Source organism: Prunus persica, chromosome G3, assembly GCF_000346465.2.
Source record: "Prunus persica cultivar Lovell chromosome G3, Prunus_persica_NCBIv2, whole genome shotgun sequence".
Taxonomy (NCBI): domain Eukaryota; kingdom Viridiplantae; phylum Streptophyta; class Magnoliopsida; order Rosales; family Rosaceae; genus Prunus; species Prunus persica.
The window spans coordinates 26,174,910-26,197,046 of NC_034011.1; the positions used below are offsets into that span (position 1 = coordinate 26,174,910).

The following is a 22,137-nucleotide window of genomic DNA, read 5'->3' on the forward strand; positions in this document are numbered from 1 at the left end:
TCGTAACAACTAAAAGCAATTTTGATAGTCTTTGCCATAAAAATTTATAAGCGAATTTCTTCTCACTCTCTTAGACGAATTGATTTGGGTTTATGTAATGCATGTAATTTAGGGGCTGTTTGGAGTACTTCTGAAAGGGCTAAAAATGTTTCGTAACAACTAAAAGCAATTTTGATAGTCTTTGCCAGAAAAATTTATAAGTGAATTTCTTCTCACTCTCCTAGACGAATTGATTTGGGTTTATGTAATGTGTGTAATTTAGGGGTTGTTTGGAGTACTTCTGAAAGGATTAAAAATGTTTCGTAACAATTAAAAGCAATTTTGATAGTCTCTGCCAGAAAAATTTATACGTGCTTTTGGGTTACAAAAGTGCTTTATGAAAAACCACGTGCTAGGTGTTTTCTCAAGAATCGCTTCTCAGGAAAGCAGGTGGGTTTTTAATAAAATTAAGCAATTCTAAAAAAGTGCTTATGAACAGAAGTGCTGTTTCATAATAAGCACTTGGATTTTCCAAAAAAAAACAATCATGTAATAGAAGCACTTCTAAAAAAACGCTTATAAACAAAAGTGTTCCTACATAAACATTCCAAACGGGCCTTAGTGTTTCTATTACATTTGGTTTTTTAATAACTTTTCTCTTGATACAATCAAATATTGGGAAAATGTTTGTAAACGTTCAAAGTCAAAAGTGGTCAAATAGCATTTCTCACTTTTCTGTTAAAAGAGGTGTGGTGTCCGATTGAAATAAGTTGATAATTCAGTGGCGCCCGAGAAATTAACGCCCCCCAACAAAAATCGGAACTATTTTTTTTCTGGCATTATTTCCCTTTCTCCGACCTGGTCTGCCTCTCAAGTATCTGCCGCAGAGAGCTCGAGAGAGAATGGCCATGGTGTCCTGGAACCTGGGCGTGGGTCCACACCCAAAGGTACACAGAGAGATAGATACACACCAATTCATGGATTTTATTTTTCTATTTATTTATGTAATATTAGCTAATCTCCATTTTCTGTTCCCATTACCTTTTTTTTTTTTTTTTTTTTTTTTTTTTCTAGCTACTTCAAGTCTCTTGCAGAAAGAAAGAGAGGAACAGAGATAACATTCACCCTTACAAAGTAATCGAAATAACGCCTCCGCCCAAGAACCTTGGCATTCGATGCTTTCCCTCCGTAAGTCCCTACATCTTTTACCCATTTCTCTATTTGTGCTCATCAATTGCTCATTAACATTCATAATCCACTTGTAAATATCATTATTTTGGGTTTAAGCCTACCCAAATTGTGCTTCTCACTGTTGCTGGCTTCCCAAATTGATATTACGATATGCCGAATTTTATTCTACCAATTGTTTTTTAGGTTTTTGTTTAAGGGATTGCATAGCTGGATAAGGAAAAATAAAAATAAAAACTATTAAATTGAGAGGCTCAAGTGTTTCCCTTTCTTAGACAGATTGGGATATGTGCAGCCTTGTGGCAAAGAAATCCCACTAATAATTTTAGGAATGTCTGTTTAGCGGGGATTAGGCATGTGCTGCTTTGGAACTGACTGAACTATTTTGCTCTTGGTTATTGTGTTATTGTATTATATTCGAGTTCTGATCCATGATGTTTGAGATAAGTTTGTATGGTATGTTATTATGAGCTGTTTAAACTCAATTATTGGGATGACTAAGTATCAATGATGTGGATTAGGATGTGACAGATATACTAATTAACTTTAGAAGGAAGTTTTTAGAGTGTAAAAATCTGGAGATTATAATAAGAATGCTACGAATTGCCTAGCAGGCAGCTGGTTGATCGATGTCTTGAAACTTGAGAGTGTTGTTAACTGGATACATTTTGCTTAGGGGTGGCATCATCACATATTCCCATGGATTGGTGTAGGCAAAACTTCTGGGGAAGTCACAAACTGAATCCCTTTTTAGGTTTCGGAGGAGACTGAACCCCAATACATCCCACTTTTGCTATCTTTTGTCTGATAAGCATCACTGTGCCTGAGAAAAAAAAGGCAAAACCATACTAAAGGCAATGAGACGCATTTTAATGTGTATTGACAGATAAGCAATACATTTCAAACACTCAGAAAAATAATGTTTGAAGGACATATCTGACATCTTCACATTGTAAGGTGCTCCAAGGAGAAAATGCCGCAACTCTGCTGGATTCAGGTCTCCATCTCATATCCTTTTGACTTGCCATCAACTAGCTGCCTCTGAATAAACTGAAAGAAACAGGATCATGTTTCTGTTGGGATATATGACCTTGGCTTGGGTCATCTCAAAGAAGAAGATGGTAAACTAAATAAACAAAGCTTGACATGTAGGGTTAGGATGAAGAGATTTTGAGGAAATTATTGTTGGCAAATTATGTTATAGTTTGTAGGAAATTATTTGACCTTAGCTTGGATCATCTCGTATATCTAAGGTCTTTGCATCATTTTAGTTTCTTAAATGTCTAGGCGCTATTTTATATTATTCGTAGATTTGTACTGGCATGACAGATGATTCAGATATGGGATCAAATGTTGGATCTTTTTATTTTGGCTAGCAAATGATCACACCCCCTATGAAACTTGAACTTCTAACACTTCCCTCAAACTTTATGTACACCCAAACTGATTGTTTATGTCTGTCATGTTGTCAGTATTACTCTGTAGGTTCATTTATGGGAATTAATAGTCCTGGTATGATTAGTGGAATTATGTGTGTCATGTTGTATATGTTACTCTGTTTGTTCATTCATGGGGATCAAGTAGGCCCTATCGCTATATGATTAGTGTAATTTACTGCTGGGGTATCTATTTTTCTTTTCTTTTCCTTGTGTATGTATTCTTATTGAACCTTCCATGCTGCAGAACCTACAATGTGGGGAGAGTGTGACAATAGAAGGCCAAACTTACACAATCTCAGCTGTAACTCATAGGTACCAGCTTCGGAAGGGGAAGTACGAACCGAGTGAGAAGAGGCTTGATGTTTTGTCCTCGGCGAGATATATCTTAAATTTGTACTTGGAAAATTTACTAGAACAATCTTGACATTTTCTTTTATGTTATTATTTCCACTCAATCACTTGACACACAATCTCAAAATAAAATGAAGAGAATGTGGTGTTCTGTAGTTTCCTTATCACATCTCTTGCCAACTTGCTAGTTTGTCCATGTACAGTGAAGGAGAAAAAGAAAAAGAAAAGCAGAGGGCCTATATTATTATTGCAATGGAGATAGATGCAATGATTGTTTGTTTCCAGGATTGTTCAGTGCTTCTAGTTTGTATAACCATAAGTTTTCCTTCAACTTTTTTATCTTTTTTCTGGAGGAAATGGAGAAAGTCTAGCCTGGGGAGGCACAGCACAGCAACACCGAAAATGATTGGTCAAAAGCAAGAACTTGGTTTAGGTGATTGGTGGCAGTGGTCCCCACTAGTGTGGACGTTGTCTGAACTCCCTCTAATGATTACACGTGTCCGTTGGCACCACTAGAGTTTAAGGTGCAACAACTCACAGCATCCGTCATGTTCGGGAGCCATTTATAACCGTCCGATGCTGATAGGAATCAAATTTTGAGGACTAGAAGGAAGTGGGTTTCTGGGTCCCAGCATGTTACGTGTATGTGGTCACCATCATGAAAGACTACTCAACTACCGTATTTGCCCTCCTTTTGTGCTTACCGTCTGCACTACATACACCAGACTCAGCGCCGGACCCACCAAAGCCCCCATGTGCAAGAATAGTGGGACCGAGCGGCGTGGCATTCTGGACCCACATGTCCGAAGTTCGTAACATGGAATTGATAACGGGCGCCCTGTCTGAAAAGACGAGTTTGCCCTCCATTTGCTTCACCGCAGGCGTACCGTAGTTTCATGCGCCGGGCATGACAGCCGTCCACGTGCTTCTGGCGATGTTCACGTGTGCGCATGTGACCCCGCCCTCCTGCTTCCCGCGAAAGAAGTTAATGAAATTGGTGCGCGGTTTACTTAAGCCCCATGTGATTACGACTAATATAATTTCATTATCATCGAAAAATTAACACGTAAATTAACGTCGAAAGAAAATTAAAAGTCCTCGATGCACTACCTGAAAAATATTTTGGTTGTGTTGATGAGATTGTCCAATTACATTCTACATGTAATTTGAGTTGCATCACAGCAGGTGGTGATATAAAAATCCATTAATTTAAAAATTGACGAATCTTTTAGCTCTTTAGATTAGATTCCATTGATAAAAAAAACACATTATATTAGAGTTTTAAGAAAATTAAAAAATATATAATATTTCAGGAGAAAGAATGCTTGATGCTTGAAAATGCGATATTGTTGAAGAATATTCAAAGCTTACCTTTGTTTTTACTGGTTTGGTCGTGAGACTACCACTTGATATTATGGTGTTTTCTCTAGAAGATCAAATCCTCAGAGTTTAAAAAATCACAACCATAATGTTCATGCATTTAAAACCTGAATTCGTATTTAGGTGTAACGGATTGGTTTACTGTCTTTATTAACTACTCTAATTCACGTTTACCAACAAAGAACGATTTAATTTTCTAATAAGAGAATATAAGCCTATTTTTATATTCAGATTAAAAAAAATTACTGAGGGTTTATTTGAGAAATAAAAAGGGGGACCCAAAAATCAGAAAGGGAGGTGCCCCATAAGCTATGATAAACAGTCTCCTAGTAGTACCCAATCAAAAGTGATTTTTACAAAAACAAGAACAAGAAAAGCAGAGGAAGAAGAGAGCGCATTTCTTTATTTCTTTCTTATAATTTTTTTTTCCTCTTCTTTCTTAGAGAACAGAGAGAACCATCCAAAGACAAAGACGGCTTTTAATCTCTGCTTTGCTTGTGAAGTTGGCTTCGTTTTCTGTATAATCCCATCTCCCATCCACACCACGACGAAAACCCAACAGAGAAACTACAACTTTTTCCCTCCCCATATAAAAATCATAAATTTATTACTATTTTTCCTTGGGTCCTTGTTGTTTCAACCTCTTGCTTTCTTGTTTCGATCGGATCTGAAGCTCTTCAGTGAAACTCAAAAGATACAGAGCAGACCCTCAAAGTTATTTCACTTTCTTTGTGAGGAGTTTGGGTCTCTCTCTGTCATTGTACCCACCAGCCATGCAAGATTGCTTGCTCTCCTCTGCTTTCTCTCCCCTCTGATCAGGTATTCTTAAGCTTTCTTTGCTTCTTTGGTGCTTTTCTTTGAGGTTCTTTTGAGTTGTCGTTCTGTCTGGGTGCGGAGAAACTGTAGGGAAAGAAAAAAAAAAAAAAAAAAAAAGGTCAGGTTTGGTTTGGTTTGCAAAGAATCAAAATTAGAACTTGGGTTTGGTGTTTATCTGTATTGGGCTCCAATCAGTGGAGAATTTGGCTTTCTTGGCTCCCAAATGAAGAGAAATTTGTGTTGAAAGTTTTGTCAAATAATCAGTTTTTTTTTCTTTATCGTCGAACATTTCTGTGCCACCAAAAAGGGCGTTTGGATTATTGAGAAACTTGTTAAAGAAATGTAATTTTTTTCCCTTTTCGTGGTGCCATTGATTATTCCATAAGTCGTTGGCTTCTGGCATTCATTAGATTGTGATTTAAGGCTCGCATCTTGAATTTCGGTTCAGCTGTAGATAATATCTTGTTTTCTCCTCATGGGATTTTCTTTAATTGTATATTGTCTGTGCAGATTTTGTGAATTATGTTGCATTATGTATTCAAAATTGTCCTAAAACGCAGTTTCTTCCCCTACTCTTTTGTTACTTTATTTTGATTCTAGGAAGACATTTCAGTTGAAGATTCTGTAATTAATGCATTTAGTAGAGAGATTACATTGGAAATTGCATCTCTTATAATCTTAGTGTCCAGTTGGAATTTGCAGTGGCAGTGTGAAAGCTATGGAGTCACTGGCTGATGGGGTTGATTCTTTATCAAAGACTTGTCATTCTGCACCAGATGTAGGCAACAACCCTCCTTCCACAACTGGTACTCCTCGTCCTTCGCAGCCTCCATCTCCAAAACAATCTAGAAGTGAAGGGGTTTTGTCCCCATCCTGTGTGACTGCTCATACTTATGGCTTGAAGACAGTTGGCTATCCAAATGGTTCTGTAATTAATCAAAAGAATCCCAACAAGACAGCTAACCGTACCACGCAGCAGGAAGAGTTTCTCAATATTGGAAAACATTACAACAGTTCAAACGGAGGAAAACTTGAACATGGAGGCCCAAATTATGTTCTTCACAAACCACCCGAAACTTCTTATCTGAACAAGGTTTCTGTACTAGAAGCAAAATCAAGCATGAAGAATCCTGTTGACGGTAGTGATTCGAGTACATTTCTGGAATCTAGAAATCATGTTTCAGGTCCATGTAAAGGAGTTTCTGGGCAGAAAAATAGCCACTTAATTTCTCAGCCAGCAGCAACCTTTTGTGCAAGCCCTCAGAACAGTTTGTATTCTGCCTCTCTATATTGTGAAGCCAAACAGAGTTTCACCAACACAGAAGTCAGCGAATGTACAAGCAGCATTGAGAAGTCTGGTGAAAGTGGTGAAGTTACTAATTCCTGTGAGCTTATTGAGAGCAGCAAGAACAGCATCTATAGAGGCAGTACTGGCAGTGATGTTAGCGACGAGAGCAGCACCAGTAGTTTGAGTAATTCCATGTACAAGCCCCACAAGGCAAATGATACAAGATGGGAAGCAATGCAAGCTGTCCGATCTCATGATGGGATGCTGGGTATTAATCATTTCAAGTTGTTGAGAAGACTGGGATGTGGAGATATAGGCAGTGTTTATTTATCTGAACTGGCCGGCACTAAAACTTATTTTGCCATGAAGGTTATGGATAAAGCAGCACTGGCAAGTAGGAAAAAGCTTCTTAGGGCTCAGACAGAAAGAGAGATACTGCAATCTCTGGATCATCCTTTTCTGCCCACATTGTATACACACTTTGAGACAGATAAGTTCTCTTGCTTGGTGATGGAGTTTTGCCCTGGGGGTGATCTGCATGCACTCAGGCAAAAACAACCTGGGAAGCATTTTCCAGAGCATGCTGCCAGGTTAGATATTGCTTTCGACTTCTACTTTCAGTTTACTCTTTGGTCTAATCACTACATATAGTGAACCACCTAATTACTTTATTTCGTCTGAGTAAGAAAGAAAATTAAGGAGCAAACAGATATTATTGATTAAACAGTTAGCCATAGCCAAGGAAAACATTTGGTGGTAAAAACTAGGTAAACTTGAACCCATGTTTACAATATTTTGCAAACTATCAACTATTGTATGCTTCGCCATTTCAAAACATACTTCTATGTGGCTCCCAGCTGTAACTTGTGAGACATTTCTTTCGGTGTCGTTTAGGTTATTAATGGAATTTTGTGGTTTCAGTAATGGTTAAGGTTGTCTTTGTAAGAGTTATGGTCTGTATGTCTGGATGTAGAACTCTCCCTCCCTCCTCCCTCCCTCCTCCCTCCCTCACTGAGTCATGTTCAATTTACGCCACACACATATACAGTTTGGTTTAGGTTACAAGAGGAATCATATTTCAATAATAGCCTTTAGAGAAAAGAGAGAAGCAGAACTAGAGACCCTTTAAAGAAAGAGAGGAGCAAAACTATAAAAAGGACATCGAGTTTACACTTGTTTATTTGCCAAATTGCCAGAGATGAGAACATGCTATTAAGAATAATTATAGCTCCTTAATCTCCCGTTTGTTTTTCCAGGTTTTATGTGGCTGAAGTTCTCCTTGCTTTGGAGTATTTGCATATGCTCGGGATCATTTACAGAGACCTCAAACCAGAGAATGTTTTGGTGAGGGAAGATGGACATATAATGCTTTCAGATTTTGACCTTTCTTTAAGATGTGCTGTTTCGCCCACCCTTGTAAGATTTTCAAACTCAAGCTTGGAGACAAAGAAATCTGCATACTGCGTTCAGCCTGCATGCATTGAACCAGCTTGTGTAATGCAACCAGATTGCATTACACCGACATGTTTTGCTCCTCGCTTTTTATCAGGCAAGCCCAAGAAGGATAAAAAGAGCAAAGTGAAGAATGATATACACAATCAAGTGAGCCCTCTCCCTGAGCTCATTGCAGAACCCACGAGTGCTAGATCGATGTCTTTTGTGGGAACACACGAGTACTTGGCGCCTGAAATTATTAAAGGTGAAGGCCATGGCAGTGCTGTGGATTGGTGGACATTCGGGATCTTTCTCTATGAACTTTTGTATGGAAAAACTCCATTCAAGGGGACAGGGAACCGGGCTACTTTGTTTAATGTGGTTGGGCAGCCTTTAAGATTTCCAGAGTCACCTTCTGTCAGCTTTGCAGCAAGGGACCTGATCAGAGGTTTACTTGTGAAAGAGCCACAGCATCGTCTTGCGTATAGGCGAGGGGCTACAGAAGTTAAACAGCATCCATTTTTTCAAAGTGTGAATTGGGCACTAATTCGCTGTACAACTCCACCCCAGGTGCCAAAGCACTACATATTGGAAAGTCCTGATGCGCCAAAGCCACCAATAAACGGGAAGGTGCCGGGTGTTGACTTGAAGCCTTCTGGTAATTATTTAGAGATTGATTTCTTTTGATTCTTAGCCTTGTTTTCCTTGGATGAACAAAGTCTCCACAGATTCATGTGGGCGCTGCAGTGGTTCCTTTCCATTGCAAGGAATACAATTTGGTAGTTCCTTTGATAGGAACGTGTAACTGCACCATTGTGATAGCAGCATTGAGAAAATGCAAATGCATTGAAAATGAGGAATGAAATTGCTGATATTTCTTTTTCTGCAAGCGTACTTTGATGTTTATGAATGCTTACTTCCTTTTTTTCCTTCTTTATAAAAAAATAAAAAAAATAAACCATTTATGTAGGACCGTACCGTCTGCCTTTCGGCCTATATACTGATCGGAACAGGTTGGCCTAGCCTGACCCGAAGATATGTTTTTCCATTAGGTTTGAAGACCAACAGAAACACCATGAAGATGTAATTATAAATTTCCATATTTTTTTAAAGTCGCACCTCCTTACACTTCTTATTTAAACATTAGGGTACGTAACACCCAATCAATTGTGTGATGTGACAAATTAAACCAGTATTAGAAGTTCGTCCAAGTTGGGCTCTGAGGTATGATTGACTTTAATCCATTATTAATATATAGCAGTAACGAAATAACCGTCTATTTCAAGACAGAATGTGAAGGCCCAATTGTAGGTGGCCACTTCACCAATTTAATCAAAAGATTTCTCAGATTTTACAATTTTGACCTCAGTCCCTATCTAAAGAATGAATCTGCAGGCTCCAGGGGAATCTCAGATTTAGTTTAGATGAGCGCGCTTGTACCCCAGATTCCAGGTACAGAAAGTGAACTGAGAGTGAGTGGTCCTCTTCTTTAGGTAGGGACCCTCCATCGTTGCGTGCAAGAAATATCTTTTTGCTCCCTCCCTCCAATATTCATTCAAAATGGGATTATGATAATCTAATCCCAAGTAAAAATCAAAATCACTTGCTACTAGAAAAACACATTCCTTCATTTTCTTTTGTCGAAATCATTATTCATTCAAATGGGATTATGATAATTTAATCTCAAAGTTTTTATTCCGTTGCCAAATTTTAGGCTAAAATCACTTTTAATCCTAAGCACACGAACCCTTCAACCTCCATTACCTGCTAATTAGTAATTAATAATTAAGTTGTGACATATTTACTTATTATGAATGGACGACGTTGTGATAATAGAAACTTAAATTAGAGAATAAAAACCTTAAATTAGTCTATTTTTATATTTAATTACAGATTTTAATGTGTAATAAACACAAAAAAAAAAGCAGGAATTGAATTATAATAAGTAATCGTGCTGAGAATTGTTTAGTAAGGAATTCTCAGCTGACATTTTCTATACTAATTTAGTGGTAATTGCAGTTGCCGCGCGTTTCTACCACGCTCACTCTGCGCTGTTATACGGTACCCACTCTTTCTTGCCCAACAATATCACACCCTATCCCCCGTCTACCCATCCATCCATCTCCCTTTCCGATCTTCAAAAACCCATCGTATGCCGTATGCGCATTGCGCACCCATACCCATACCGACACCACCGTCCCCTAAGCAGCCTCATCATATTAATAGTGACCCAACGCAACTTCTCTCTCATTTCCATCTCAACTTCAACTTCAACTTCAACTTCAACTTCTTCAACCTCCACTAGACGACCCCTTCTACTGCTCCCTCCTCCTCGCTCTCTGCGAACCCTAACAATGGCCTCCGATGACCTCTCCACCTTGCCCGCCGAAGATGAGAAGTACGGCTTCCAGAGATCAGAGATGTACGAGACCAAGCTCGCCGGTACCGTTGACGCCTACGACCGCCACGTCTTCCTCTGCTACAAGACCCCTGAGGCCTGGCCCTCTCGCGTCGAGGGCTCCGAGTCCGATCCGCTACCTAAGTTCTTCGCCTCTGCTCTCAAAGCTCGCAAGAACGACATCGCTGTTAAGGTCCGCGTGAAGCTCGAATGCTACTTCTGCGTTTCTAATTACGTTTTCATGCTATTTTTTTATGTCTTGGAGCTAATGAGTTGACTCGGTTACTTTGTTTCTTCCTTCTGATAGACGAAGCTGACAGTATGTGAAGGACGCGAAGGAACTGAGTTTTCAGATGGCGATGTGTTGATTTTCCCAGAAATGATCAAATACAGGTAAATTCACCTTAATTAGCTGAGCTTATGGGGTTAATTTGGTCGGAACTTACTAGACTTAAATTATTAGCCAGGAGTGGTGTTTAGATTTTCAAATTTTGCTTAGCTTGACATCAAGATTGCGCTGAATTCTAGCTAGGGATAGGTCTTATGATTTTGAGATTCCACTTTCTGAAGTCTCAAGTTGAGCTAGTCTAGTGTGTTTTGGACCTTCAAATTCTCCGTGTTCACTCTGAGATTATGCTGATTTTCTTGGCAATTGATTTGATGCGAGGTATGGCCATATTTAGTGTTTTAGTTCTGTTTTGACTTCCCTTGCTGACTAAGGGATTCTGATAAATTCAATGAACTATTTAGATATGTGCAAACTTCTGAATTTTGTTCTACAAATTGCATTATGTGGTTCAGTCTATGACTCTGTCCTTTTATAGAATTAAAGAGTGTTAGGTTATTATTTACTGTAAACAAAAACTCCCTCCTCCTCGCTTTCTTGGCAATTGATATTATTTACTGTAAATTTCTCATGCGACTCTGAGGTTGTTTTTGTTTCTTGATCAAAGGGGATTGAAAGAGTCAGATGTGGATAGCTTCGTTGATGATGTCCTTGTGAATAATAAACCATGGGCATCTGGAGTGCATGAGGCGTTGACCGGCTCCCATGTATTTGTATGTGCACATGGTAGTCGAGATCGAAGATGTGGTGTTTGTGGACCTGTTCTCATTGATAAGTTCAGAGAGGAGGCTGAATTGCGAGGACTTACAAATCAAGTGTTCGTTAGTCCTTGCTCTCACATTGGAGGCCACAAGTATGCTGGGAACTTGATTATCTACAGCCCAGGTTCAGATGGAATCCTAACAGGCCACTGGTAATATCCCGATCATAGCAATTTAAACTTGACAATAATAAAATTGTGTTTTGAATATGAGCTATTATTAATTGCAGGTATGGCTACGTCACACCTGATGATGTGCCAGAATTGCTTGATCAGCATATTGGAAAGGGAGAGATCATAGAACGACTTTGGAGGTTTGTGTTTTTTTGGTTTCGCCTATTGTCTTCCAATCCTACCTGTAGTTCATGTCCACCACAAGCCTCTCAATTATTGATGCGTCTCTTCTTGCTTACTTGCTACTGATGAGACTTTGAATTTAATATTATAAAAGATGAACATGAAATTCAATTTCATTCCTAACAGGGGCCAAATGGGAGTATCTTCTGAAGAAGGTGAAAAAATTAATGACCAGAAGCTCCCAAATGGAGAAGATAATAAGAAAAGCGAGGAGAAGCCCCAAGAAAATGGCAATCAGATTCAGAATAATGAGAACTTCTCAGGCTGTTGCCAGGGTGCTAATGGATTTACATGCTGCAAAGATGTAAGTTTGGAGCAGAACAGTGGAAGCGAGGAAAAGAAACTGAAAGAAACCACAGAAGCATGTGGCAAGAAGGATGCCTTGGGCAGGCTGTCAAGTTTGATCGGAAAATGGGAGCAAAGTGATGTTCTTGCAGCTGCAGCCGTGGTTGGAGCAGTGGCAACAGTGGCTGTGGCCTACAGCCTTTATAGAAGGTCAGGCTGAAACATATACTAATCCATGCTGGTTTTTCCATGGATGTAGAGACGCTGATTTCTTTTTTTTATTTATAGAAAGATGCTATAACATCAAAATAATAATCCTTCAAACCATACGCTTATATGAAAGGAGAATGGTAGGTATATGTTCATTTTAGGAGGGTGGGATGAATGCCCGAAGCTAAGGCCATAGTTAAAAATATTTTGTCACAAAACTGAAATTTGTTGTTTTGTTGAATGGTTTTTTCTTGATGGTGGGTTTTGCTATGAGGCTGCTTGCGTAATGTTGATGTGGTGTTTTTCTATGTTTCCTTCGTCACATTCCCTGTTTTCTTTTTTCTTTATTTTGGGTATATATTTATGTGACCTTTTTTCAATTGGGAAGAATGGGATACTTTGCAGTTTGCAGCAGTTCTGACCTTCCTCCCGAATCTTTTTTTATTTAATGCTAAAATTAATATTAAATCTCCACTGGAAAGAAATCTAAACCTTGACGTTTATGAAGTTTGAGAGAAACAGAGAACGGCATTGTTGCCCTTGTCGTTTATTCAATAAACGAGATGAACGACTATGTTCTTAACATCTTAAGCTGTAGAAAAGGTCAGAGTTAAAGATCCAATCACATATTAAATTGTCATAAGAGGTTCCGAAAGCCAATTCTATTTACGAAGAGAGGGCACCATTTTCACAATGATGCAATGAGTAAGTCTACCTACAGCCTACAGGACCAAAACTCGTATAATTTGATAATCATAAATAGTTGGTCGAGATCATGGTATACCACTGAGCTTTGCAAGCATCTCCTCCACCAGCCTTAACGCTGTTGTACTTGTCCCCACAACTCTCTCTTCTTCTGCATCAATTTCTTGCATAATCTGTTCTATAACCCTATTCCTCGACTGCTGGTTGCTCGAACCATAACCTGAGCCTGACCAGTCTCTCAATAGAAACAGCAACTCCCGTGCCATAGTTTTAGCCCTCCATGTTCCGTCCACGCTCAGCTGAAGCAGTCCAGGCATTGCTCCTTCCTTGAGTATCAATCCTCTGTATATTTCTCTGCAGCTCTGGCATATAAGTAGGAGTATTCTCACTGCATGCTCCTTGCGCTCCATTGACCCCTCTTCAATTATCTCAACCAGTGCCCTAATCGCGCCATGCGTAGCAGCAGCTTCCTTGAGTGCGTTCTTCGATGAAAAAATGATGTCGTCAAGCAGTGCAATTGCCTTGTCAACCAGCTGGCCTGGTTTTTCCAAGCTGTACTGGATTATTTGCAGCAAGGAAAATATTACGCCACAAGAGACCAAAGAAGGTACAATCTGATGGCAGGTTGAGAGGTTGTGGAGTGCGGCTATGGCATCAAGTCTGGCTTGCATACTAATAATCACGTTGTTCATGTTGAGAATTTCAACCATGAGTTGGATGGCTCCAGATTTGGCAATTGCTGACTTGTTTGTCTTGCAAGATGAGAGAATCAACAAAGCTGCTATTGTGAGCTCAATCAGTGCCTCGCTTTCGCATCGAAGGAGATTCAGCAACACCGGTAAAGCCCCAGATTTCACAATCATGCTCTTGTTCCTGTAAAATTAGAAAGAAAGTTAATCGTTCAGAACAGAAGAAGCAAGAGTTAGAGAGAGTCCCATGCTATAAGTTTATGGTAATTTGAATAGCCCCAGTAATGGGTGAAAGAGGAGGCTAACCTTTCACTGCCAAAGGCAAGACTAAGCAGAGAAAACAGAGCAGCTTTAATGGTTTCAACATCTGGCGAATGAAGCATTGATATCAATGGAACCATGACACCTCTCTCAGCCAACTTGTGCCTTTGCTTGCTATTCAATTTACCGAGTTCAGTGGCGGCCTCAATCTGCGTTTCTCGATCGCCATTGAATAGGTTTTGCAGCACCAGTTCCTCCTCCATGATCTCTCAGTTTCTGTGTCTCAGACTCTCTCTTTCCAGTCTGCAAGAGTTTTCCTTTTGTTAGGTGAGGCTCTTAGCCTTTAGCTAGCCTCTCCCTCTACAATAGTGATAATAATAATAATAATAATGGCAATATAGGGATTGGTTGCTTGAAGACGTGATATTATCAATTGGCTTTTGTGGGTATCCGAATCCATTGTTTCAGTTAGAAGCAACTTACTATTCTTTTTGGTCAGCCTTCCCTTCTTTCTTAGTGTTTCTGATTTGGAAATACAATAACGATTCCTGAGAATGAATCTTTAACTTCCTTTTATGTAAGGCAAACGCCGTCAGCTTTTTGGGTTTTTGTTAGGCTAGGCTAGTCTAGCTTCCTCATGTTTTATTACACATTGTGCTCTCTAGCCCAATAGGAATTTTTGACCAAACCAAATCTACATATTTCCACTTTTATTTTAACCCAATCTTAAAACAAGTTTCCCTTAACAACTCTCTCTCACGTGACAATGCCTAACAAGTTTCTCTATTAGCCAAATTTAAATTAAGATCCTATTTATCAAAAAAGTTAAGATCCCACATATCAAATCAAAACAAAACCTCTAAGTATCAAATTGAAGCCTCCCACATTAATGGGTCAACGAGACCTCCATGTGTCAAATCAAAACCGAAGCTATTCTCATTATAAGTAAGTTTTTCTACTCCACGAGAGAAACTGAAGATTTTATGCACTAATTAGAACAAGTCATAATAGAACATGTGTTGAAACTTTTTTTTTTTTTTTTGGGGTGATTAATATCCAATAAACTATGAATTCTCCATACCACTGAAAAAGTTAAAAATAAGTAAAAAAAACTCTTCAAATAAAAAAATAAGTACACAACAACCACCTTACACTCAAGTTGAAGTCGTCCTTTTTGTAAATTAGAGTAGTTTAGAAGAAAAGAAAATACAACAGCCCGACCGGGACATCTCAAGCGTCGGTGTTTCTGGTAGCAGGAACTCATCTCCTGCCTCCTCAGAGTACCGATTAAATTATTTAAATGTAGAACCAGCATGCCGGTAGCGGGAGCGTTTTCCATTTCTGGGGTGTTGTTGTCTAGACCTCTAGTTGAGTTCGCGCGGGCCTTTTAACACTTGTAGCAAGCAGGAGGCAGAAAGTCTCGGATAATTCTTCCCCATAAATAAATAAAAAATAATTAAATAATTAAATCTCATCCAAATTTAAACACATGGCTAAACTCACCAAATTTAATCAACAAAATTATGATTATCAATGTCATCAAATCATCCGATTATCACCCAAAATCTTCTTCCTCCCACAAAAACCAATAAACACCGTCGCCGCCGCAAAAGGAAAAATAACCACTCTAATCCGGATGCCGATCCCGACCCGCATTCCGAACCCCCACCCCCACCTCCACCACCCGAACCCGAACCGGAATTCCAATCCCCATCATCGTCGTCATCACCATTGCCCATCGACGACCCTCATGTTCGCATCGCGATGTACGTGGCCATGGCTCACGCAGGCCTCGCCTTCTCGCTGGCCCTCCTCTACGGCGTCACCAAGCTTCTCCAAGGCTACTGGCGCCCGATCCACTGGGCCATCCTCTGCTCCATGCCTCTTCGCGAGCTCCACACCGCCCTCGTTTCCTTCTGGTCCCACTCCCTCAATCTCGGCCTCTTCGAAACCTTAATTGCCCTCCCAATCGCTGCTCTTCGCGCCACCACCGCCTCCCTCTTCGATTCTCATACCGCCATCCAGTGCTGCCTCCTCCGCCGCCGCAACAAGCCTCGCCGCAGAAAACGACAATTCAGGTTCTCTAAGCTCATCCAATGGCTCATTTCTTTTGCCCTCTTCGTCGTAGTCTACGAGAGCATCGGCCTCGTCTCTGTCCCGGCTTTTGCACTTGCCTGCTTCGTCGCCTATGCCCTTGGTTGCAGAAGCATATTAATCGATCCTGGCGTTGCAACCACACTCTCGGCAATCTCGTCCGTACGTAGACTAAAATCCAAGAACAACAATGACAAGAGTAACAATAGCTCTGGCTCTGCTAATTTGGGCGGCAAATTTAGCCGGTACATTACTTGTTTGATGCTCAACAGGTTGAAGACGACGGTTGCGATTGGCTTGATCATGGTTATGATTGTTGGGTCTGTGTTTGGTTTCGTTTTCTTTTCGTATAAGATCGCAATGGAAGGGAAGGGCGCTGTGATTTCACTCAAAGCCCATTTGGAAGAGATGAACTATAATTATGCAGAGAGGGTTGGATTTAAGAGATGGATGAATGAGAACCAAATCCCAGAATTGATTGATAATTACGCCACCAAATTTTACGAGACCGTCTCACAGAACATCGATTCTTTGGCGGCGCATTACAATGTGACCGAGGTTGTGGACAGCGTGAGGCATTATTTGAGCACTAATCACGACCATAATCCCATGTCGCAGAGTAATAAATCGGAGGCCGTCGATGTTTCGAGTATTAGCAGGAATGGTGATTATCTTAATCATCAGCATGAACAAATGATTAGCAACAGTAATGTTCATGTTCAGCCTAATTTGTCGGACAAGTTGCATAGCATCCAATCGAGGGTGAAGAACAGAGAATGGGGAGTGATTTATAAGGATATTGACCGGGTGTTTAGAGAATTCAAGGCTTTGATTGCTTTGATTGCCAGGGAAGATTTAGCAGAGAAAACCAAATCATTTTTATTACAGGGTCTGGACGTCTCAAGAAGGGTACTTGCTAGTGGTACCATGGTTTTGGCGGGAGGTGCAAATTTGTTGTTCTTCATGGCAGTCTCTCTGGTTTCAGGAGCCGCTGGATTGTTCAATTTCTTCTTCGAATTGACAGTGTTCTTCTGGCTCTTGTACTACCTGATCACCACTGATTCCGGCGGCGTTATGGATCATGTCCTGGGGATGCTGCCGCTTTCCAAATACACGAGGGTTCGATGCGCCCAAGTGCTTGATCATGCTGTGAGCAGTGTGCTGTTGGCAGCTGCTAAGGTCACATTCTTTCAAGGGTGTCTCACATATCTCTTGTTCAGATTCTACCGCATCCATTTCCTCTACATGTCTACCTCCCTTGCCCTGATGAGTGCCGTTTTGCAAATAACGCCGGCTTGGCTTCTGTCGATCCCGGCAGCGCTGCAACTGGCCATGGAAGCAAGATATATAGATGCCATTTTGTTGACGGTAATTCATCAGATACTGTTGGAGTATGGCACAACTGCCATCCAAGATGAGATCCCGGGACAGAATGCCTACCTCACTGGCCTTAGCATACTTGGTGGCATTGCTCTTTTCCCATCCATGTTGGAAGTAAACTTTCCTCTTGCCAGACTTTTAATTATTAATTATTATATTGCATGCACATTCTTCTCAGTTAAAGTTAAATTAACAGCATGAATGAATGGAGTTTGAATTGCCTTTTTGTTTTTGTAATTACAGGGAGCGATTATGGGTCCTTTGCTGATGACAGTGATGATTGCCTTCAAAAATCTATATGTAGAATTCGTCCTTGCTTCTGGAACTAGAGAGGAAACCAGTGCCCGTTCATACAATTAAGTTTTCTTTTTTCTTCTTAAAAAATTGTTAAGAAGGAGAATATGATGACAGTCCTATATACATAACCTACCTAGAGTCATACAATTGTCCTCCTTATTAAGTGAAATGAGTGTGTGTATATATATAGCCAAAGTTTTGAACACAGAGAAAATATATATGCCCCTGCTGTGGATAGATTACTCTGGTCATGTGTGTCCGTACTCTCCTCTCCGAAAAGCTAGACGCACCGAAACTTGATTGTCGTGCAACGCCCCAACTCACTGAAATCTCAAACGTACATGTCATGTCATCTCTACATTGCCAAGTTCTGAGACTATTTCCAAAGTATTGGGCCGACTTTTGGATATCAACATTTTATTGCAGTTTCTCCACCAACAGCAACAGGTAAGGCTCCCTGCTCAGAAGCATACATTATAGGATATCAAACGTACAATAGAATAGATACTACAAAATTAAATCTAGAAAATGAAAGTACTCCAGGACTGCTAGCTACAGGGCGTATGTACCTTACATAACTCACTGTATCCTCCTCAACCAAGCTTCTTAGTTTTCATTGAAGCACCCAACCGCTTTCAAAAGTGTTGAGTACTTCAACTGCAAGAATTGCGAGCATCGATATCTTTCAGTAAACATACAAAACTGATATTGATAAGTATTAATTCACTGTAAATTCAACAATACTTAACACTGGAAGGAAACCCTAAAGTACCTCGTCTTTAATGTTAAACCACGCATCCAACAGTAAATTCGAAGTAAAACATTTGTCCAATTTGATATCATGTTTTAAATTAGTCAAAATATTATAATAGAAGAAACCATTAACAATCACAATATGCCTATAATTTGATTGGGGCTTTAGCCTCTTCCTTCTCTTCAAACAGACATGGACAAAGATGTTGCCACTAGCTAAACGGAGAGGCTTTCTTGCTACCCCTAAAAACACATAATATTATGAAAAAATAAAAATTCGAGTTCTCAATATTAATGTAGAAGTATAGTAAGGGTTTCTGAACCGAAAAAAAATCATTTCTTCTTTAAGGCAATGCTCTAGGGTTTGGTAAACCATTGCGTTGTCCACCGTCAACCTTGCACTCACTTTAGGGTTTGAGGTCAGCAATTTTCGAGTCAGAAAGCAACTTGAGGATCATAAAGCAACCGCATATCTAAACAAGGAGAAAGAAATACATTAAAGCAAGCAAGAGGGGAGCCAAAAATTGAATAGACTAAATCAGAGGGTCAGGTGTCTATACCTGACTTCAAATGGGTTCAGGTGCATTTCACATAGAGGCTTAACATTCAATTGGTTTATTAAACCACCTTAGCTTAGGCTTTTACGCACTTCAAATCTGTGAAACATCCTCCATGCATGTCATGTTGCTGGAAATCAACATCAGGAACATAACCTTCCTCTCTCATTTTCACCTCTAATGTTCCTAGCAATCCAAAGATCTGATCAGAATCTTGGTGACGTCTATCTCCAGCTACAAAACTATGGATGTCACCCCTGGCCTCAACAACACTCTGCCCGGACATCTTCTTTAACCCCTTCTCCCTTATCAAAGTTCTAAGATCCGCCACATGCTCCCATTTATTGTCCATGGCATATATATTTGAGAGCAGTATGTAATATCCTGCATGATTAGGATCTAATAGAAAAAGACTCTTCGCTGCAAGCTCTCCAAGCTTGGTATCGTTATGAATCCAGCATGCACCAAGCAAGGCTCCCCAAACATGGGGCGCAGATGGGTTTGGCATACGCTCAACAATTTCCATGGCCTTGTCCAGCTCTCCTGTGCGGCCAAGAAGATCAACTATTATTCCGTAGTGCTCAGGTCCAGGTTTCAGTTGGTATTCACGCACCATCATATTGAATATCTCAATACCTTCTTCAACCAAACCTGAATGACTACAAGCAGATAAAACAGAGAGAAATGTTACATCACTGGGCTTAACAGCTGAGTGCTTAACCATCTTATCAAAAACTTTTAAAGCTTCTGCTCCTTGTCCATGAACTCCATAACCTGCAATCATTGCGCTCCAAATAACAACATCCTTGTCCTTTATCCCTTCGAATAATCGATTAGCAATGTCTATGCTACCACATTTTGAGTATAACTCTATGAGTGAAGCTCCAACAAAGATGTTATTCTTGAAGGCCCGTTTAATCACATAAGCATGGAGGCAAAGAGCTTGTTGAAGAATCCCTAATCCTGAACAAGCTGTAAGAAGCTTAACCATAGCAACAGCATCAGGTTGAGTTTCATCTGACAACATGTTGCGAAAGACCCCCATTGACTTGTATGCCATTCCGTTTTGAGCATACCCGCTTAACAATGCAGCCCAAGAAACCACATCTTTCTTGGGCATTCTTTCGAAAAGGTCGAAAGCTTCTTGAGGTGCTAAGCACTTCATGTACATATCAATCAGAGCTGTAGCTACTGTGATATCTAACTCGAAACATTTCCTAGTAGCAAGTTCATGGATCTTCTTACCCTCTTCTAAATTACCTGCCACTGCACATGCTTGTAATGCATTAACCACAGTTACTGAATTAGGTTCAATTCCCCTATTGATCATTTCATTGAAAAGATTTAATGCTTCTAGTATAGCCCCATTGTGAGTGTAACAGGCAATCATGGAGCTCCAAGAAATAACATCTTTTTCTGGCATTTTCCCGAACAAGCTAGCTGCAGTCTTGACAGAACCTGTCTTTGCGTAGAGATTCAGCAATGAATTAACTAAAGATAGATCAGAGTTGAATCCGTTCCTAATAGCAACACCATGTACACAACTTCCAAGTCTAAAATTTGATAACTGAGCACAAGCAGAAACAGCACTAACAAGGGTCACTCGGTCAGGATCAACGCGCCCCACCATCACCATTCGGGAAAAAAATTCCAATGCTTCTTCAGGATTGCCATTCTGCTCATATCCAGTAACCATAGAAGTCCACAAAAACACATCCGGTTGAGAAAATTCGTTGAACACTTTTAAAGCGTCACCCATTTGTCCACATTTAGAATACAATTCAATCAATGCAGAACCCACAAACATGTCCAATGCAACTTTCTCATGTTTCTTTACAAACCCGTGTACTATTTTGCCATATGCAAGTGCCCTTAACCCAGTACAGGCCTTCAGAGCAATGGGTATTGTGAAATTATCAGGCTTTTCATCGTTGGCTCTTGAATCAGAGATCATATTATGGAAGAGATATAAGGTCTCTTCCCATTGATTCTCTCTACAATGGCTTCTGAGCGTGGCGTTCCAGAGATAGACGGTTCTGTTTGGTGTTTCGTCGAACACCTTGCGGGCATGACCAAGTGACTCGTATTTAGCATACAAAGCGTTGAGTTTTGTGGCAAAGAAGCTGTCATGGGCGAGGCCAGCTTTAAGGGTCAGAGAGTGCAATTGTGCCACTGATTTCCCGCTGTTACATGCTTCAAACAGATTAACAAGCACTTCCCTCCCTTTCATACAGAAAAGAAAATATACTTGCAGACCCACAAAAACTCACAATATGAAACGTACCTGCAGTTGACGTCTGGGCTCTGCCTAAGCAATTTGCAGGCGTTGGCTGATGATGGGTCTTAAGACCCAGATCGATTTTCGCTGGTAGTCCAAGTTGTTCAGCCCATAATTCTCAGTGGGTCTATGTCGAACCCAATGAAAGTCTTTTTTTTAATCTTTTAAATGGTGAAGAAAATTTAAAGAATGTTACAGTGAGTCGCTCATGCTTGCGAAAGACGGTTTTAATTGTTGATGCATATATAGTTTATCAGCATGACATATGCAATTGACCTTCGCACTATGCAACAATCTTTGAGACCATAGAAACACAGACGTCTCAATTTTGTTCAGTCGCAAATGGCACCTTCAACTTCAATAATTGAAGTTGGGGATTGTATTCATTTTAGATAAATACATAAAATAAATTATGGTTGATTTGATCCATTAGTGACGACACACCTAAGAATTCTTGGAATTTTTTTATTTTTTTAAGTATAAGTGATTAAAGGGGCTAAAGAACTCAACAAACTGAGATATACCTAACTGGCGAATCTTTTGCATTTTCAAACTGAAACAGTTGGATCAAATTTTCTTCTAACCCTTTCAAAGCACATATTAGCTTAGTGCTTCAAGACACAAAGAAGATCTCAATTCTTAGCCAGTCATTCTGTGGTCAAGCTCATTGGACTTGGGCTCTCATTCTCTAGCCACCGCCCATTTTCTTATCAACAAATAGCTAGCTAGTAAAAGTAGTATTAGGCTGGAGTCTATTTAGCTATACCTGTTTTGTAGTCTATTTGGTCCCAGCAATCGTCTCCAACATTGGTTGGTCATTTTCAATTCCATGCAAAGGTTGCATACCCAAAGTTTAAAAGGTATGCCAAAAGCTCACGTTATTTATTTTCTT

The 22,137-nt window shown here is 40.0% G+C and overlaps 6 protein-coding genes across 10 annotated transcripts; 4 read left to right on the forward strand and 2 right to left on the reverse strand.

Annotated features, from left to right (window-relative positions):
- On the forward strand, nt 662-3,251 carry LOC18782225. 3 transcript variants are annotated; one of them, XM_020559606.1, is made up of 4 exons: nt 662-926; nt 1,054-1,167; nt 2,125-2,164; nt 2,851-2,947. In XM_020559606.1, exons 1-4 carry the CDS (start codon nt 882-884, stop codon nt 2,916-2,918), a joined length of 267 nt encoding a protein of 88 aa, XP_020415195.1. In that variant the 5' UTR covers nt 662-881; the 3' UTR covers nt 2,919-2,947. The 3 variants fall into 3 exon arrangements, 2 of the variants coding, with proteins under 2 accessions (XP_020415195.1, XP_007217193.1); XR_002270715.1 differs by lacking the exon at nt 2,851-2,947 and having other exon boundaries at nt 672-926; nt 2,054-2,138; XM_007217131.2 differs by lacking the exon at nt 2,125-2,164 and having other exon boundaries at nt 687-926; nt 2,851-3,251.
- Nucleotides 4,648-8,764, forward strand: LOC18783831 (protein kinase PVPK-1). 2 transcript variants are annotated; one of them, XM_007217576.2, is made up of 3 exons: nt 4,648-5,156; nt 5,843-7,031; nt 7,698-8,764. In XM_007217576.2, the coding sequence occupies exons 2-3, from the start codon at nt 5,872-5,874 to the stop codon at nt 8,560-8,562; spliced, it is 2,025 nt and encodes a 674-aa protein (XP_007217638.1). In that variant the 5' UTR covers nt 4,648-5,156; nt 5,843-5,871; the 3' UTR covers nt 8,563-8,764. The 2 variants fall into 2 exon arrangements, with proteins under 2 accessions (XP_007217638.1, XP_020415194.1); XM_020559605.1 differs by having other exon boundaries at nt 4,702-5,156; nt 5,856-7,031; nt 7,698-8,562.
- Nucleotides 9,955-12,553, forward strand: LOC18784271. The gene is made up of 5 exons (XM_020559799.1): nt 9,955-10,466; nt 10,581-10,666; nt 11,227-11,532; nt 11,610-11,693; nt 11,863-12,553. The coding sequence occupies exons 1-5, from the start codon at nt 10,035-10,037 to the stop codon at nt 12,239-12,241; spliced, it is 1,287 nt and encodes a 428-aa protein (XP_020415388.1). The 5' UTR covers nt 9,955-10,034; the 3' UTR covers nt 12,242-12,553.
- Nucleotides 12,542-14,426, reverse strand: LOC18782265 (U-box domain-containing protein 7). Its single transcript, XM_007216149.2, has 2 exons — nt 13,932-14,426; nt 12,542-13,809 (listed from the first exon to the last, which is right to left on the reverse strand). The coding sequence occupies exons 1-2, from the start codon at nt 14,147-14,149 to the stop codon at nt 13,005-13,007; spliced, it is 1,023 nt and encodes a 340-aa protein (XP_007216211.1). The 5' UTR covers nt 14,150-14,426; the 3' UTR covers nt 12,542-13,004.
- LOC18782858 lies at nt 15,192-17,864 on the forward strand. Its single transcript, XM_007216731.2, has 2 exons — nt 15,192-17,474; nt 17,604-17,864. Exons 1-2 carry the CDS (start codon nt 15,420-15,422, stop codon nt 17,718-17,720), a joined length of 2,172 nt encoding a protein of 723 aa, XP_007216793.2. The 5' UTR covers nt 15,192-15,419; the 3' UTR covers nt 17,721-17,864.
- LOC18783437 (putative pentatricopeptide repeat-containing protein At3g01580) lies at nt 17,708-21,244 on the reverse strand. Of its 2 annotated transcripts, XM_020559583.1 has the most exons (4): nt 18,971-21,244; nt 18,817-18,883; nt 18,227-18,314; nt 17,708-18,114 (listed from the first exon to the last, which is right to left on the reverse strand). In XM_020559583.1, exon 1 carries the CDS (start codon nt 21,195-21,197, stop codon nt 19,044-19,046), a length of 2,154 nt encoding a protein of 717 aa, XP_020415172.1. In that variant the 5' UTR covers nt 21,198-21,244; the 3' UTR covers nt 17,708-18,114; nt 18,227-18,314; nt 18,817-18,883; nt 18,971-19,043. The 2 variants fall into 2 exon arrangements, with proteins under 2 accessions (XP_020415172.1, XP_020415171.1); XM_020559582.1 differs by lacking the exons at nt 17,708-18,114; nt 18,227-18,314 and having other exon boundaries at nt 18,519-18,883.